The sequence below is a fragment of the Mus caroli genome, unplaced genomic scaffold, assembly GCF_978045245.1.
Source record: "Mus caroli unplaced genomic scaffold, Mus_caroli_1 scaffold_9, whole genome shotgun sequence".
NCBI classification, from domain to species: Eukaryota; Metazoa; Chordata; class Mammalia; order Rodentia; family Muridae; genus Mus; species Mus caroli.
This window is the reverse complement of record NW_028227264.1, coordinates 82960183-82975997: the sequence shown is the minus strand read 5'-3', so window position 1 is coordinate 82975997 and position 15815 is coordinate 82960183. Positions and strand designations below refer to the sequence as shown.

The 15815-nt window shown below is 40.8% G+C and overlaps 1 protein-coding gene across 1 annotated transcript in view; it reads right to left on the bottom strand.

The window, feature by feature from the left end:
- Washc4 (WASH complex subunit 4) overlaps positions 1-15815 on the bottom strand; it is a 51975-nt gene that overhangs the window by 18183 nt on the left and 17977 nt on the right. The window contains exons 14-22 of the mRNA XM_021175190.3: positions 13640-13766; positions 7891-8016; positions 6532-6639; positions 5755-5901; positions 5553-5632; positions 4119-4224; positions 3442-3558; positions 1838-2006; positions 1192-1346 (exon numbers count right to left, since the gene is read on the bottom strand). Of these exons, the coding sequence (XP_021030849.1) occupies positions 1192-1346; positions 1838-2006; positions 3442-3558; positions 4119-4224; positions 5553-5632; positions 5755-5901; positions 6532-6639; positions 7891-8016; positions 13640-13766 (1135 nt within the window). The remainder of the gene's footprint in view (positions 1-1191; positions 1347-1837; positions 2007-3441; positions 3559-4118; positions 4225-5552; positions 5633-5754; positions 5902-6531; positions 6640-7890; positions 8017-13639; positions 13767-15815) is intronic.

Sequence of the window (15815 nt, the reverse complement as noted above, 5' to 3'; positions counted from 1 at the left end):
ACATGTGGGTGCTGGGAATGCAGGTCCTCTGCAAGGAAAGCAAGTGCTTCCTTCTGGTGCTGAACTTCCTCATCAGGCCCTGAGCCCTTTAACTCCATTACGATCCTCTATTCTCCACATGCTTCCCTAATTCTCCGTGTTTAGTAAACCACAGATTATTCTAAAGCTTTTTCTAACTAGTACTCAAAGTCTCATCACAATACACATAAATATTGTACCTTTTACTATATTCTACCCTAAAAGTTTCTTCACGTACAGTTTTATCTCCCCTGAGGCTATAAGCATATGAACTGAATCCTAAAACACAGTTGATTATCCAGTGCTCTCTAAACATATACTAAATATTTAAATAAATGAATAAAAGGACACACAAAATGACCCTGGAAACAGTCCATAAAAATAACAGGTATTATTGTTCCTCAGGTACTATGATCAACAGGTATGTACAATAGGTATTATGATCCTCAAATTTTGGGACAGAATAAATGGTTTTTAAGTATTAACTACATTATTTTTAAAAGAAATACTTAAAAAATAACTGAGAGCCTAAATTGCTACATTCATAAAATACTCACATATTACAAATCAGCTAATTAGCAAAACCAAATGCTTCTTTATACAGAGAGCTGTCTTCCTGATGTAGTAAAGTTCACGTTCTATGCCCATTTCAAATCCAGCTTTGCATATATCTTTTAGAATTCTGTAAAGTCATCTCACTATCTTAGCACATTCCTGAAGAGTGTGTGTGTGTGTACACATGCATGTATTTCACATTCTCAGCAGAACTCGTTATACCCAGGATGACATTGATACATTATACTGTAAAGCCCATTAGTACCATCTAATATTTTACTCTCGACAAATATGAGGTTTATATAACAAAACATTTCTTTAAAAACTACATTATGGCAATGTAGATACATCTCAGCAGTTAAGAGTACTTGTTCTTACAGAGAACCTGGTGTTGGATCCAGAACCCACACAGTTCATCCTGTCACTCTAGTTCCACGACACCTGACACTCTTCTGACCTCTGCATGCACCAGGCACTAACATGGTGCAGATACACACATAAAAGCAAAATACTCACACATAAAATACATGCCTAATAGACAGGTAGAAAGATAGACAGACAGACAGACTGACTGACTGATTAGGGTTAAAGACCATAACAGAAACACTGTGCACATACCTGTTCCAAAGTCTGGCTAGGAAGATGTGCCTCTGTCATAACCAACCCATAACGCTGCGTAGCCAGATTTCTCATTTCACTGTAAGTGGCCCAATCATGAAGAGCTACTGTTGTGAGATTGTAGAAAGTCTTATCCAGATAGTGAGTTACATAAGCTACAAAAACAAAAGAAAACAAACCCCACAAATTGCTATGCTTGATTCATGAATGATAAAAGAGAAATGAAGTTAAAAGAAAAAAACACCATATGATTTTAAAATTAAAGTTTTCCTTTAAAATAAGGTGGTTGTATCAACACTCAGTGGGCTGAGGCAGGAAGAGCACACTAGTTCAAAACCAGCCTCAGCTAGAGAGCGAAACCTTCAAAATATTTAAAAACAAAAAACGAAACAAAACAGTAACAGCAAAACCAAGGATTACGTGTGGTGGGATACCCCTGTCATCCCAGTACTCAGAAGCCGTAGCAGAACCATGAGTCTAAGGCCTACCTGGGCTATAGATGCGGCCCTTGGCCAACCTGGGCTACACAGCAATTTGCTAAGAAATAAAAATGAAACAACAGAAAGAGCTAAGGAATGAACAAAAGACCCTCATGACAGGTCAGAAGACACACAGGACAAGCATACAAAGAAGAGCAAACACTCACCTCGAATATCAATGAATCGATTGAAAAACCGAATAGGGTTCAGAGAGAAAAAGAGCGCCAAGTCTTTCCTGCCAACTTTGAAGGGGTTCCGGTCATCCAGCTTCAAGTGAGTATGCACAGAAAGCCGCAAGTCCTTCTCGATCTCCTTACACAGCTTATCCAGCAAATGCTGTTCAGAGGGAATCCAGAGCTGTTCAAGATGGCTCCCACTGCAGATCACCCCTACACGCGCATCCCTTGACCCTCCTTGTGCACTGAGGACAAACTGACCAACAAATTTCTTGACTTAAGGTGCCAACCCCTCAATGGTAAAATTTTATTTTTGTTTGAAAAGTGTTATATATTTTTTTAAAGCCAAGAGACAGATAAATACTGAGACTTTATTTCCATAAATATTTTAAATTTAATTTTCATGAATAACAGCCAACCTCACTATGTGGAACATGATATGTAATACAAAGCATAAAATTTATGAAGAGTAGCAGCAAAAAAAAAATCCAGAGCTTGCAATATACAGTAAAGAAAAATAGATTTCCTTATGATTATCATTAAAAATCACAGGGGCTGCATGTACATGGTACACAAACATATATACAGGCAAGAAAAATACATATAAAATAAATCTTAAAAATTCTTAAATCATGAGGATTTAGAAACGGATCAGCAGATTAAAAGCACTTCTAGTCAAGTGTGAGACCCAAGTTCAAATCCCCAGAATCAGACCCCTAAAGCCAGGCATGATAGTCCTACAGAGATCTGTAATCCTAGAGTGAAATGGAAGATGAGAGAACTCCTCAGAACTCTAGGATTAGCTGGCCTGGCTTGTACAGTGGTGAACCACACAGAGATCCTCTCTCAAAACAAGGACAGACACCCAAGGTTGCTCTCTGACCCCTACACTTGCATCATAGCACAGGTGCACAGACAGCCAACACATACACACAAAACTCACTGTGTTAACAGTGACATTTCAATGTTAACAGTAATCTTTGCTTGTCTATCAGAGTACCAAATACTAGCTAGCCAGTTACCTATATTTTTAAATAAAAATATTCATGATCATTTGCAAGGTTTGATAACCCAGAAGGGCTAGCAAAAAGGGAATATGATTATACAAAACTGAAACAGGAAGCTGTTAGGAGGCTTACTCATGTTTAGTCCTATCTTCCAAACAAAAGCCGGTTGGTTTACACAGTAATTTATAAGTGACTGGTTTGAGTTTTCTTGAGAAAGGGTCAGTGACTGGAACTCACAATCTCCTGAGTGCTGGAATTATAAGTACGCACCGTTACACCTAGGTTTGTTTAAATAATTTCTGACTCAGTGAAGTCAGCTTCACTCTGAAACATCTTCCAAAGCACTGCTCTTTTTATTTTATTTTATTTTTAAGATTTATTTTATGTATATGAGCACACTGTAGCTGTCTTCAGACACACCAGAAGAGGGCATCAGATCTTATTACAGATAGTTGTGAGCCACGATGTGGTTACTGGGAATTGAACTCAGGACCTCTGGAAGAGCAGTAGGTGCTCTTAACCGCTGAGTCATCTCTCCAGCACCCCAAAGCACTGCTCTTCAACTTTCAATCTTCAATATAATCTTACCTCATTTAAAATGTCCATAATTTCCTTGTCATAGCAATCCAAAAGCAGCTCATGGGACTCTAAATGCCTTGAATGCATCATGGCAGGCACACAGTCTCGTAAAGCACTGAACATGTACTAGTAAGAAATTAAAATATACCTGAGTTTAGGAAAGGCAGAATTTTAAATAAAATTGCAAAGGCTAATTACATACAAAAACTCTGACCTAGAGGAAAAATACTTTCTATGACTGCTTTATTTTCCTAAAAACCTGAAACCCGTGCTATAGGCACACACATGAAAAAGAAGAAAAGCTAACACTCACTAGTCTTTTATTCTACGTACATCAAATGCACGGACTTCCACAGAGAAACTGAGTAACATGCAGCCTGCCAAGAAGTAAGTGTCAAAATTATTGAGCAAGATCAAATCAAGTGAGCTGAGAATGGAAAACTGCAAGTACAGAGGGTTAGGTGGTTAACTGCCTCGACGGGGTTGAGCACAACAGGTCTAATTTTACTCATAACAATTGATAACTTAACTACCAACTACATGAACTTAGATTAGATATGCATAATAATACTGTTCAATATATCATTGCAGGTCAGTTGTAGGGTGGTTTATTAAATCAAATTATCTATTTGAAACTTACAAAGTCACTAGAAATGACACTTACTCTTATATTACTCTGTACTTACATGTAATCTAGCTGCATCGACAGCATTTTCATATACATCATCTAAATAAATCGGGAAGACAGCACGATGCCAGTATAAAAAACAGCAGTCACACTGTGCTTGGACTCTACAATATAAGGCAATGAGTAATTAGCGGTGGCCTTCAGTACTGAAGGGAAGAGGTCTGTCTTCCTCACTTTACATTCTCTGAATCATTTCACCCAACATTATTAAACATAAGTTATTTTTCAAATTTAGCAAAGGCAACAAAACACTTTAATACTCTTCATTATCAAAATTCTGCTTATGTTTTAGATTTAAGACTGCTGAAAAACCCAGAATACTAAATGGATGTTTAAAATAAACTTCTCCATATTAACTGAAATAATATTTGCATTATGTGCATAATTTACATGTCTCCACAGTGAAAATTAAGTTTTAAGAAGACCTTGGCATCCCCTCACTTTTTTGTTTTGCTGTTCCAGCCCTCCAAATCTTATGCACTCAATTATCTATATTAAATACCAGCATTCTGTGAGATGGAGGCTAACCTGGTCTACGTAGCCAGTTCCAGGCTAGTCAGAACTATACAATGAGATCCTGTATTTAAAAAAAAAAAAAGCCACTATGACCACAAAACCCTGTCACACATAGCCTAGCCATTGTCTTTGCTACCAAATCACTATGTAATGCCTTGCAGAAGAGAATTACCCCAAGTATCTGACAGTGACGGCTCAACACTTCTTTCAAGGACTGAAAATTACACACCACAAACTACAAATATATCCGCTTCTCAGAACAGCAAAGACAATTATAAAGACGAAATGAAAACTGTGCTTCAATGCAAGAGCTGAACTTTGTCAAAAGTTCAATGTTCAATGTCCCTCCAGGAAGCCTTCCCACGTTAGTTCAACCCAATGACTATCTTCTGAGACTGCAATTCAAATGTAATCTCCAAATACAACTACACAATATAGTGTGTCATGGATCTTCAAGTGTCTCACAGAGAATAAAACTTTACTATAAAGCAGCAAGTTGGGAAGCCCAGTAGTGGCACTGCTAAAATACCGACAATGGATACTGCCATCATCTGCCAGATACCCTGAAGGGCAACTGCTTTGTGTCATGTGAAGTCTTCCAGATTTATGCTTTCTGTGAAAGCAAAGCTAAGACAGGACAAGGTTGAAGTCAGTCTCCTGTTGGTCACATTACAAGAGTTACAGAGAGGAATGAATATGTCCTGTGGATCTCTTCATACTCTGGCTGTGACAAAGAGAACCCAAGCTCAGTGTGGTAACAGGCCTATGATCTATCTCAGTGCTGCAGGACCAGCCTGGGCCCCTCAGTAAATGGAGGCTGGGAGTGGGGAGGGCTGAGAACAGAGGGAGGGAGGGAGGGAGGGAACAGCTGTTCTACTGCCCAGGCCCTTGGCTATCCCACATCAGCTCTACTCACCGCTCTCTAAGCTCGCTGATAAGATCCAGCTTCTTCATGACTACTTGAAGGGGAAAGAGTTCTTCATCTTTAAATGTTTTCTATTATCAGAAAGGGAAAATAGGCGAATGTAATCACCACAAGGCCAAGCTTCTTACACTAATAAATAAAGTGTGAACCTCAGACTTCATGTTGATTCCTTTAATAAGAGCAATAAACTTACCATCTGCGTGCCAACACTCAATGCCAAGGAAACAATAAGTCGTCGTTGTTTTGTGCTTGGTCCATTTAAGGTGTTTTCAGCCAAAACAAGAGCAGATAGCACATCAAGACGCTGTTCACTGTATTTTTTGTCTGAAATTACTCTTTTCTTAAAGATGAAACAGATAATTATTAGTTTTGATTCTAACATGGTTAAGTTTCCAAAGGAAAAAAAGTGCCTACTCTGTTCTCTACGGCAGCGCTCCGGAGAGCACAGAAAAACTCCTTCCCCCAGTGTTCTGAACGTGGCCTCGCTAACTGAGCACTACAGGAAGAGCAAACATAGTGGTTTACTTTAAACACATTCAACATCAACCTTACTAGAAAACATTTCTAAAATTGAGGGGTCAAAACCTTTCCTTTCACTCTACTAAGATTAACTGCTAATGGGGTTTTCAGTAGGTTACATGGGATGCCCAGGGACTTACAACAGGCTAGGCTGAGTTAGATGGTTTTCTGGAATGTTGGCTAATGCACTGATTACATCAGAGAGTACCAATCTGAGCACATTTAAGGTAAGCCAGGCTGAGTTCTGAGACTGTCAACACGCACTCTTGTATGAAGAAGCCCCTGTATTAGTCAAGCATGATAACTTTCAGAGACTACAATCCTGCTAACTGTAAACATTACAAAATGCAATGGATACAGCGCTGTAGAAATAACACATCTGGCAAGAAATACAGATAAAACAGCAGAACACGATACCTTAATTATGCTGAATGCATAATAATCTGCATACCTTGGCTACAGAAATAGAACTAAGAGCCTGATGTTGAAGGTGCTGTGTTATATGTGACACCGAATCCGCCACAACCATGCTTCTCCTGTAGAACATATGCTCTATTGCCTGAAAGAAATAAAAGTAAGTTAACTTAAAACTTACATACAAAATCATTAAAGAAAACCTTCAGGACCCTAGGAAAGGAAGGAATTTGTAAATGAGACTAGAGGAGTGTGAAGGTAAAATCAAAACAAACACACACAGACAGACACAAACACATACACACAAACCAACAAAAATCCACCACTTGGGGCTGCAGAGAAGACTGAAGTCTTTAAGTGTCTGCTTGCTTTACAGGCATGAAGAACCAAGTCTGATTCCCCACACCTACATAAAACACCAGGCAGCCATGGCAGCTTATCCCCCAGTGCCTAGAAGACAGATAGGATCCTGGAGCATGGAGCCTCACTGGTCTCAAACAACAAAGTACACAGCTTCAAAGAATCAATATCTGAAGTTGACCTCTGGTCTCCACACTCAGGTGCACATACGCCTATACACAAAGACACAAAGACACAAAGACACACATACAGAGAGACACACAAACAGTATGCTGGAAAATTCAACTGCAGTAAAATTAAGCACCTGCACTTGTCAAGTCATTTAAGGGGTTGGGGATTTAGCTCAGTGGTAGAGCGCTTGCCTAGCAAGAGCAAGGCCCTGGGTTTGGTCCTTAGCTCTGGAAAAAACACAAAACAAAACAAAAAACCACCACCAACAACAAAGTCATTTAAAAAGTAAAATAAAGGGCTGGTGAGATGGCTCTTCCAAAGGTCCTGAGTTCAAATCCCAGCAACCACATGGTGGCTCACAACCATCCATAACAAAATCTGATGCCCTCTTCTGGAGTGTCTGAAGACAGCTACAGTGTACTTACATAGAATAAATAAATTAAAAAAAAAAAGTAAAATAAAAAGATAAGACATCTACTAAAAGATTATTTTCTATAAACACTCCAAATTCCAAATATATCAAAATTTTTTTTACACAATCAATAAAACCATCCCCACCAAAGCACAAATTGGTTTTTTCAATCAGCTAATGCACTGATTACCCCAGGGAGCCAAGCCAATCTGAGCACATTAAGTGAGCCTGGTGAGCCAGGCTGAGCTGAGACTGTCAACACGCACCCTTGTATAAAGTAGCGTCTGTATTAGTCAAGCATGATAGCTCTTCAGAGGTTTTTTTTCAATTTTAAGTTCACTTTCTCCCAAGTTTGTATTCTAATGCAACCAGAAAAAACCTGCCAAGAGCATTCTACTATAGCTGAGGTCATGTCCCCAGTCCTGGTGGCAAAGGAAAACAGCACTGACTTACCTTGAGAAGTTCAATGAGCCTGCATAATGCCTTCACTGAAGTTTTGGTCATAGGCTTCTGCATGGACATGTAGAGATTCATTGTGGTCTTAATAATGGTACTAATACTATATGCATATAAGAAACCCTACAAAAGAAAATAAGCATTGGAATCACAGATTTCATTCAGACTTTGCTCTCCATGTATGTTGTCCATAAGCATGCCAATAGCCAGTATTTCTAAGTCTATTATTTATTACTTCTATGTGTATGGGCGTTGGACCTACATGGATGTCTGTGCAATGCATGAATGCAGTGCCTGAGGCCAGAAGTAGGTGTTGGATCTTTTGGAACCAGCGTAATAGGCAGTTATGTGCTGCTGGATTAAACACGGGTCCTCTGGAAGAGTACCTAGCGCTCTTAACATCTGAGTCATCTCTCCAAACACTTAATGTCCCTTTTCAAGCCAATTCTTAAAGAGATAGAAATACTATTCCTGACAACACTGTGAGTTTCAAATCAGTCTTTAATATTTTCCTGAACTATCAAATACCAGACATTTACACACTTACTGGCTTTTAAAAAGCTATTCACTTAAAGAAAATGAAAACCCCTTTAGTAAAATGGTGTGTAAATGCCAGGGAAATACGTAATAATTCATCCTCATCTTAACTGCTGAGGAGACAAGATCCCATCTGCTGATGCTCAGAGCAGGGAATCACAGATTAAGGACAACTGACACCTGGGCAAAGTTGCTTCCCTGAACACTGCAGACATGCAAAGGAGCTTCTGAACCCCGAGCTAACAGCACCCTTCCTCTCTCCTAGACAGCAGCTCTCAGCTCTTACATTATGCTTCCAAAAAGCAGCACAACCAGGCTACGTACTAGCAACAGGATAATTTTACAGCTGGGGGTCACCACAACAGGAGGGGCACACAGCTCAGCAGGTGAAGAACCACTGGCCTAGCCCAATTCCCACAGGCCACCTACTATCTGTCTCTTGTCAGTTTCTCTCATCTAGCCCAAGAACTAGAACACAGTCTCTCCTCTTCTTCTGTTAGGAAGGAGCACAGAAGTCTTTTGCTACTTAAAAGTATTTTTTAACTCCTCTAAACTCCAACTCCTCTAAACTCCAGGGAGACTAAATAGTAAGTAAGATAATGAATGGGATTATACATTTAAGAGTGTGTGTGTGTGTGTGTGTGTGTCCAGGTGTCCATAGAGGCCACTGGCTCTGCTGGAGTTACTGATGGTTGTGAGTGGTAGAAATCTGAACACAGGCCCTCTGAAAAAGTAACAAGCTCTATTAACTGTTGGGTCATTTTTCCAGCCCCTCACATGTTTTCATTTAAACCTCCAAAGGGTTTGAAACTACATACACATTCATATACATTTTTCTTTAGTTTCTTTTTAAAGTAAAACAAATTCTGGGGGGCTGGAGAGATGGCTCAGCAGTTAAGAGCACCAACTGCTCTTCCAGAGGTCCTGGGTTCAATTCCTGGCAACCACATGGTGGCTCACAACCATCTGTAATGGGATCTGATGCCTTTTCCTGGTGTGTCTGAAGACAGTGACAGTGTAGTCATATAAATAAAATAAATATATCTTTAAAAAATAAAAAAGAAACCAAATTTTTCATACAGTATTTTGATTTTTCCCCTTCCCTAGTTCTCTGCAGATCCTCTCTGCCTTCCTACCTACTCAAATTAATACAAAACAACAAACAAAAACCCACAAAAACCATATAAAACAAAAACGGGGGGGTATGGAGGGGGGCAAAAGTACATACACATATAAAAACATGGAATTTGTTTTATGTTGGCCAACAGCTCCTGGACATGGGCCCTGAGTGTGGTTGATTTTTTTTTTTTTTTCCTTTTGCCAGCAGGTATCAATAGCAAATATTTTCTTGGTTAGGGGTGGGATCCTGTATCCATTTTCCCATCTCACTAATGAAACTCCCTCTGGCTGGAAATTGTTTTTGGTTTTTTTTTGTTTGTTTGTTTTGTTTTGTTTTTTGAGACAGGGTTTCTCTGTGTAGCCCTGGCTGTCCTGGAACTCACTCTGTAGACCAGGCTGGCCTCGAACTCAGAAATCCGCCTGCCTCTGCCTCCCAAGTGCTGGGATTAAAGGCGTGTGCCACCACGCCCGGCCTCTGGCTGGAAATTGTAATGGTCTTTTGTGTGATGCCACAGTCTCCGAGCTTCTCTCCTATTCTAGTCTTCTCTTTATCAATATATAACACTATATTCTATTTTCCCTTCCTGGGGAGACCCTCCTCCTCCCCCTGGTACCTGACCTTTTAGTTATTCAGACACAGAACACATACTCATCTTCTGAGGGTCTGGGTTACCTCACCTCTTTTCTAGCTCCATCTACAAATTTCATCATTTTATGTTTCTTAACAGCTGAGCGATATTCCACTGTGTAAGTGTCCCCATCTTCATTATCCATTCTTCTGCTGAGGAACGTCTATGCTGTGTCCACTTCCTGGCTAGTATGAACAGAGCGGCAGTGACCGTGGATGAGCAGGGATCTCTGCAGTAAGATACAGAGTCCTTGTTCCCAAGAGCAGAGAGCTGGATCTTGAGGTTGACTGATTCCTGACATCCTGAGGAACCACGCTGATTGGCTGCACATGTTTGCACTCCCACCAATGAATGAATGCTCTCCTTTCCCTGCATCCTCAACAGCTGTCTTCTGTTTTGTATCTTGATCATTCTGAATAGGATTAGATGAAATCTCAAGTAGTTGTAATTTCTATTTCCCCGACGGCGAAGGATGTAGTGCTGCTTTGTTTCTCAGCCATCTGTGCCTCATCTTTCCCTGCTTAGCTCTGTTCTCCATTTAACTGGAATATTTTCTGTATGCTCAGTATTTTTAGTCTTTATGTATTTTAGATATTAACCTTCTATCAGACTGGCAATTAATTGGTAAAGATGTTTTCCAGTTCTTTAGCTGTCACTCTGCCCCAGTGATAGAGTCCTTTGCAGTCCCTGAGCTTCCCAGCTAATGGACTTCCATTTATTAATCACTGGTCTCTGGGCCAATGCTACCAGTGTCCAGTCCAGAAAATCCTTCTTGTGCCAATGAGTTTAAATCTATTCTTATTTTCACTTCTCAGATTTGGGAAGCTGCTCTTATGCTGAGGCCCCTGACTCCTCTGTAGTTGAGTTTTGTACAGGATGACAGAATGGGTCTATTGCATTTTTCTACATGCATCCATCGCTTGACTAGCAACGACACTTGCTGAAGATACTGTCTTTTCTCCAGGGTCTATTTTTGACTTTTTGTTCAAACGAGGTGTCCACAGGTAGGTGTGTGTGTGTGTGTGTGTGTGTGTGATATCTGGGTCTTCAATTTGATTCCACTGATAACGTGTGTTTGTAGGCCACAACCATGCCATTATTACAGCTCTGTACTACAACTTGGTATCTGGGATGACCTACATCTGGCAGTTCTTTTATTATTCAGGATTATTTTAACTGCCCTAAGCTTTTGTGTTTCCATATGCAGTTGAAGATTGTTTTGTTCAATTTCTACTTAGAACTGTGTTGGTATTTTGATGGGAATTGTACTGAATCTAAAGATTGTCTTTTGTAAAACGGGCATTTTCATACTATTAATCCAAAAGAATGGGTGGTCTTTCCATCTTCTGGTGTCTTCAATTTCTTTTCTTCACTCTCAACATTTTTATTGTATAAGTCTTTCACTTGTTTGGTTAGAGTTATCCCAAGATACATATATTTTTTTAAGCTATTATAAAACACACTGTTTCCTGACTTTCACTATGTCTGTCATTTGTATATAAGAAGACGGCTGACTTCTGTGGGCTAACTTTATATCCTACTACTTTACAGGTTAAATATGTCTTATCATTCTCTTAATGTCCTCAGTGTCTGTTGTAATCCTCCCCTTTATGTCTAATTTTATTAATTTAGATCTTCTCTTTCTGTCTTTTGATTAACTTGGCTAAGTGCCTGCTAGTCTGCTTCCTAACCACATGTAAGAAAGCACTACTCCAGGATTGACTATTTCTGACTAGCAAGTGGCAAAGCCAGTTTCCCTGAACCTTACTAGCTTTGTTTGAAGAGATGTGCTCAATTTAGAAAACAAAGGAATATAATGGAGGACAGTGTCCTGAGAGAGTGGCACAAGACTGAGGCTTGAGGCATACTCTAGTTTTACCTTGTCAGCTAGAGGATTATCACATTAGACTGCACTTTTATGTACCACTGGGAAAGCTAAAAGCAGAATAAGAAATGGTAAGCATCCAAGGCAGGCAAGATAGAGAAGCCTTGGGCTAGTGAGATGGCTCAGCGCCGAAGATCCTGGGTTCAAATCCCAGCAACCACATGGTGCCTCACAACCATCTGTAATGTGATTTGACGCCCTCTTCTGGAATGCCTGAAAACAACTACAGTGTACTCACATATAATAATAAATAAAAATAAATCTTTAAAAAAAAGAGAGAGAAGCTTTTGGTGGGAGTCTTCAAGTATGTAACTGCTCACGCCATAAACGACCTGTTTGTCTTTACTGTTACGGACAGAATACATAACCCAGATGACTTTCCCAGTAAGAACCGTTAGAAGAGCTTGGTAACACTCACGGAAAGCATCAAAGAGCTCACAGGAAAATGAGGAAGTGAGTGGTCAAGCTCTGGGGGAACCTAGAGCAGTGAGGCTGACAATGAAGCTGCTTCTCAGAGGCTCTGTCAGAAACAGAGAACAAGGGCAGAAACCAGACCTCATGGCCAGATAAGAAGACAAAGATGGTGGCTAAGGAAATGGCTCAGTGGGCAACACATTCAAGGGTGCCCAAGGTCAGGTCGCTAGACCCATTTAAAAAGCCGGGCACAGGGGTGCTTGTCTATAAACCTAGCCTAGGGGAACAGACATCTCCCAAAGGGCTTGCTACTCGGCTGCTCCAGCTCAAGCAGTGAGCTCCAGGTTCAGTGAGAGACGACCTAAAAGTAAGGTGAAGAACAATTGAGGAAGACATCTAATACTAAGCTCTGTCCTCCACATACATCCACAGAATCAAGCGCATCCACACACGTACACTCACTCTCTCATTCACAAATCAAACAAAACCAGATTGAGGGAAAATATACACTGTTTACAGAAGACACACATTCCATGTAAGAAGCTACAAAGGCCACACAGAAGGCTCAGTAAAGACACATGATGTAGACATTAACCAAAAGAAACACTGTGCAACTGCGTTAGTATCCGACACAAATGATCTCCAACAGAAAGCATCAGTAGAGAGCAACATGTACTGCTACTTCCTGGGACATGTTGATCTCTAGTGATGCTTTTTGTTGGAGATCATTTGTGTCTGATATTAATACAGTTGCACACAGACTAAATACATGTAATCTTTTAAATTAAAGGTAAAATAAACCCTCATGTATCTGGAAATAAAAAGAGAATCTTTCAAGACCACCCAAAGGAGCCCTGGCAAGCAGGTAAGGGCACTTGCGGCTAAGCTTGACGGCCCGAATGTGTTCTTCAGGACCTCGCCTTTCATAAACATAAATGTACTTACCCAGGGGGCTAGAGGCACTGACTCCCCTAAAGCCCAGGCAATCAAACATGGGATCTTTGCAAGATCAAGTGCTCCCGAGCTATCTCTGTAACTCCTCATTCTGTTTAAATATAAAACATAACCCCTCCTTTCCAGAGTTGTGGCCAAGTGTAACTCCTATAAATTAAAGTCACAAATTTGAAATTATACCCAAAACATTCTAAGAACACACATCTACCTGTATGAAAACATTACATCTGTTGGTGAGGTCTTCAGCAAATGTATCCATCCTTTGCTCTTTAGATAACATAGACTCCATCTTCATCATCCATGAGCTCACAAAGACGTAGTAAGACTGCACATCTCTAGCAAAGGAACACAAAAATATACGTCCACATCTCATACTGACAAAAGTAAAATACCCCTTCCAGCAGTAATTGTATGCCCAAGCCTTCAAAAGGAATCCTATATGCACACATAAGTTACTGAACTTATAACTATGCAGTGAGTACCTATTCAAGACAGACATTAATTCTAGCTGAGAACACAGCAGATTAAAACCCCTGGCACCATAAAGCTCAGATTCTAGGAAGGACAGTTATAGGCTAAAGCAATAACCAAAGTCAAAACCATTTTTAAATGTCTGGTGATACATCCTGGGGGGCGCGGAGGCTGACAGGGACACAGACCAGGGCCTGGGGTAATTCTATAATTTTAAGTAAGATGATCATAGTGTGGGTGATTCTGAGCCGTGATCTAGCCAGTTAATAAGATGTGCAAAACAAGTACAAAAGCCCTAAGGCTTTGGGAACTATACCCAGCTTGTTCAGTAATAACAAAAACCCAGGATGGCTAGAGTGCAAAGAGGAGGGACAGAAAAGCAGATCAGACGTAGAGGGAGGGTGGGAGAAGGGGAAGGGACTAGGAAAGGTCTTGTGGAAAGCATGCACTAAGAGAAGCCACTGGAGATGAATGGTTCTAAGAGGATCACTATCACTTTGCCTAATGTGTTAAAAATAAGCCATCGTAAAGAAAACATCTATAAAGCAGCTATAACAATGCAGGAGGAAGACGACAACATCTTCAGTGAGAGTAAAGCAATGGGAACACAGGCTGCAGAAGGAGGAGGACAGCATCTTCAGTGAGAGTAAAAACAACGGGAACAGAGGCTAGCAAGATGCTCAGCTGTTAAGAGCACTTCCTACTCTTGCCAAGAACCTGAGTTCAGTTCTCAGCACCCACATGGCAGCTCACAACTCAAGTTACAACTCCAGCTCCAGGGGATCGGCCTCTGTGGGCACCTACATATACATGGCATACAGAGCCAGGTACAAAAATAGTAAAAGAAGCCAGAATCTAAATTTAAAAGCTAATTTGAATGTTTATGCTATACCAATAACTATGCTAAACTTGACACAAACTAGTTCATTCAAACCCCATATTAACCTTAGGCAGTAGTTAGAAAACTCAGGCCCTCAGGAGGACTTTAAGCAAGTATAAATATACTCACCCCGTGCCTGTCACTGGGGCGGGGGCGGGGGGGGGGGGGGTGAAACATCCTTACTACTGTTATCTGCATGGGTTACACTGACCCATCACATATCCATGTTACATGTGCCTCACTCCCCTGCCTCAGTCACAGTATAGGTCACACATTAACTAAATCTGCTTCCTCATAACTCAATACCTCGTCTTCCCTTAGAAACCTTTAGGTGGACATCCTGCTTTGTCCAACAGGACTGAAGCATCTTACACTTCAGGGCCCTGCAGTGCTGGCTGTGAGTTAATTCTCTTGCCTGAAGAACCTTTCAATTCAGTGAGCCTCTCTCTCTGCTCCCCTCTATCCCACTCAGTGAATCTCTCTCCTTTCCCTCCCCAAAACTTAACTCTAGGGACTATGTTCTTCATTTTAGAGAAGATGAAACTGCCACACAAAGTAACATGTCCTGCCCATATCAGGAGCCAGGATTGAAACCCAAATCCATGGCAGATACTCAATCAACGGCACATGATGATACTGTCAGGATAAGCCCCAGAAGCAAACAAAGACAGCAAGAGAGGACAGGACGGAGGGAGGAGAGGACGAGGGGGGAGGGACAGGGCAGGAGGAGGGAGGAGGTAAGGAAATGGAGAGGAGAGGACTCACTGCACTGTTCATGGCAGGCAGGTCACATGTAATCCCTAGCACTCAGGAAACTGGGGCCGGAAAAAAACAATTCTGACCATAGAAACATATACTAAAACATGCTCAATCAGCCTCAGGTCAGACACTATGGATGAAGCAGAGCTTTCTGTCAGTCCTGCTGCTACTCTTACAGCCAGATGGCGGATCATCACTGCCTTTCAAGGATAAAAAACACTGAAACTGCTCCAGGTTCCAGCTTATCTTGTTGTTGGATGGAACGGATGGGAGG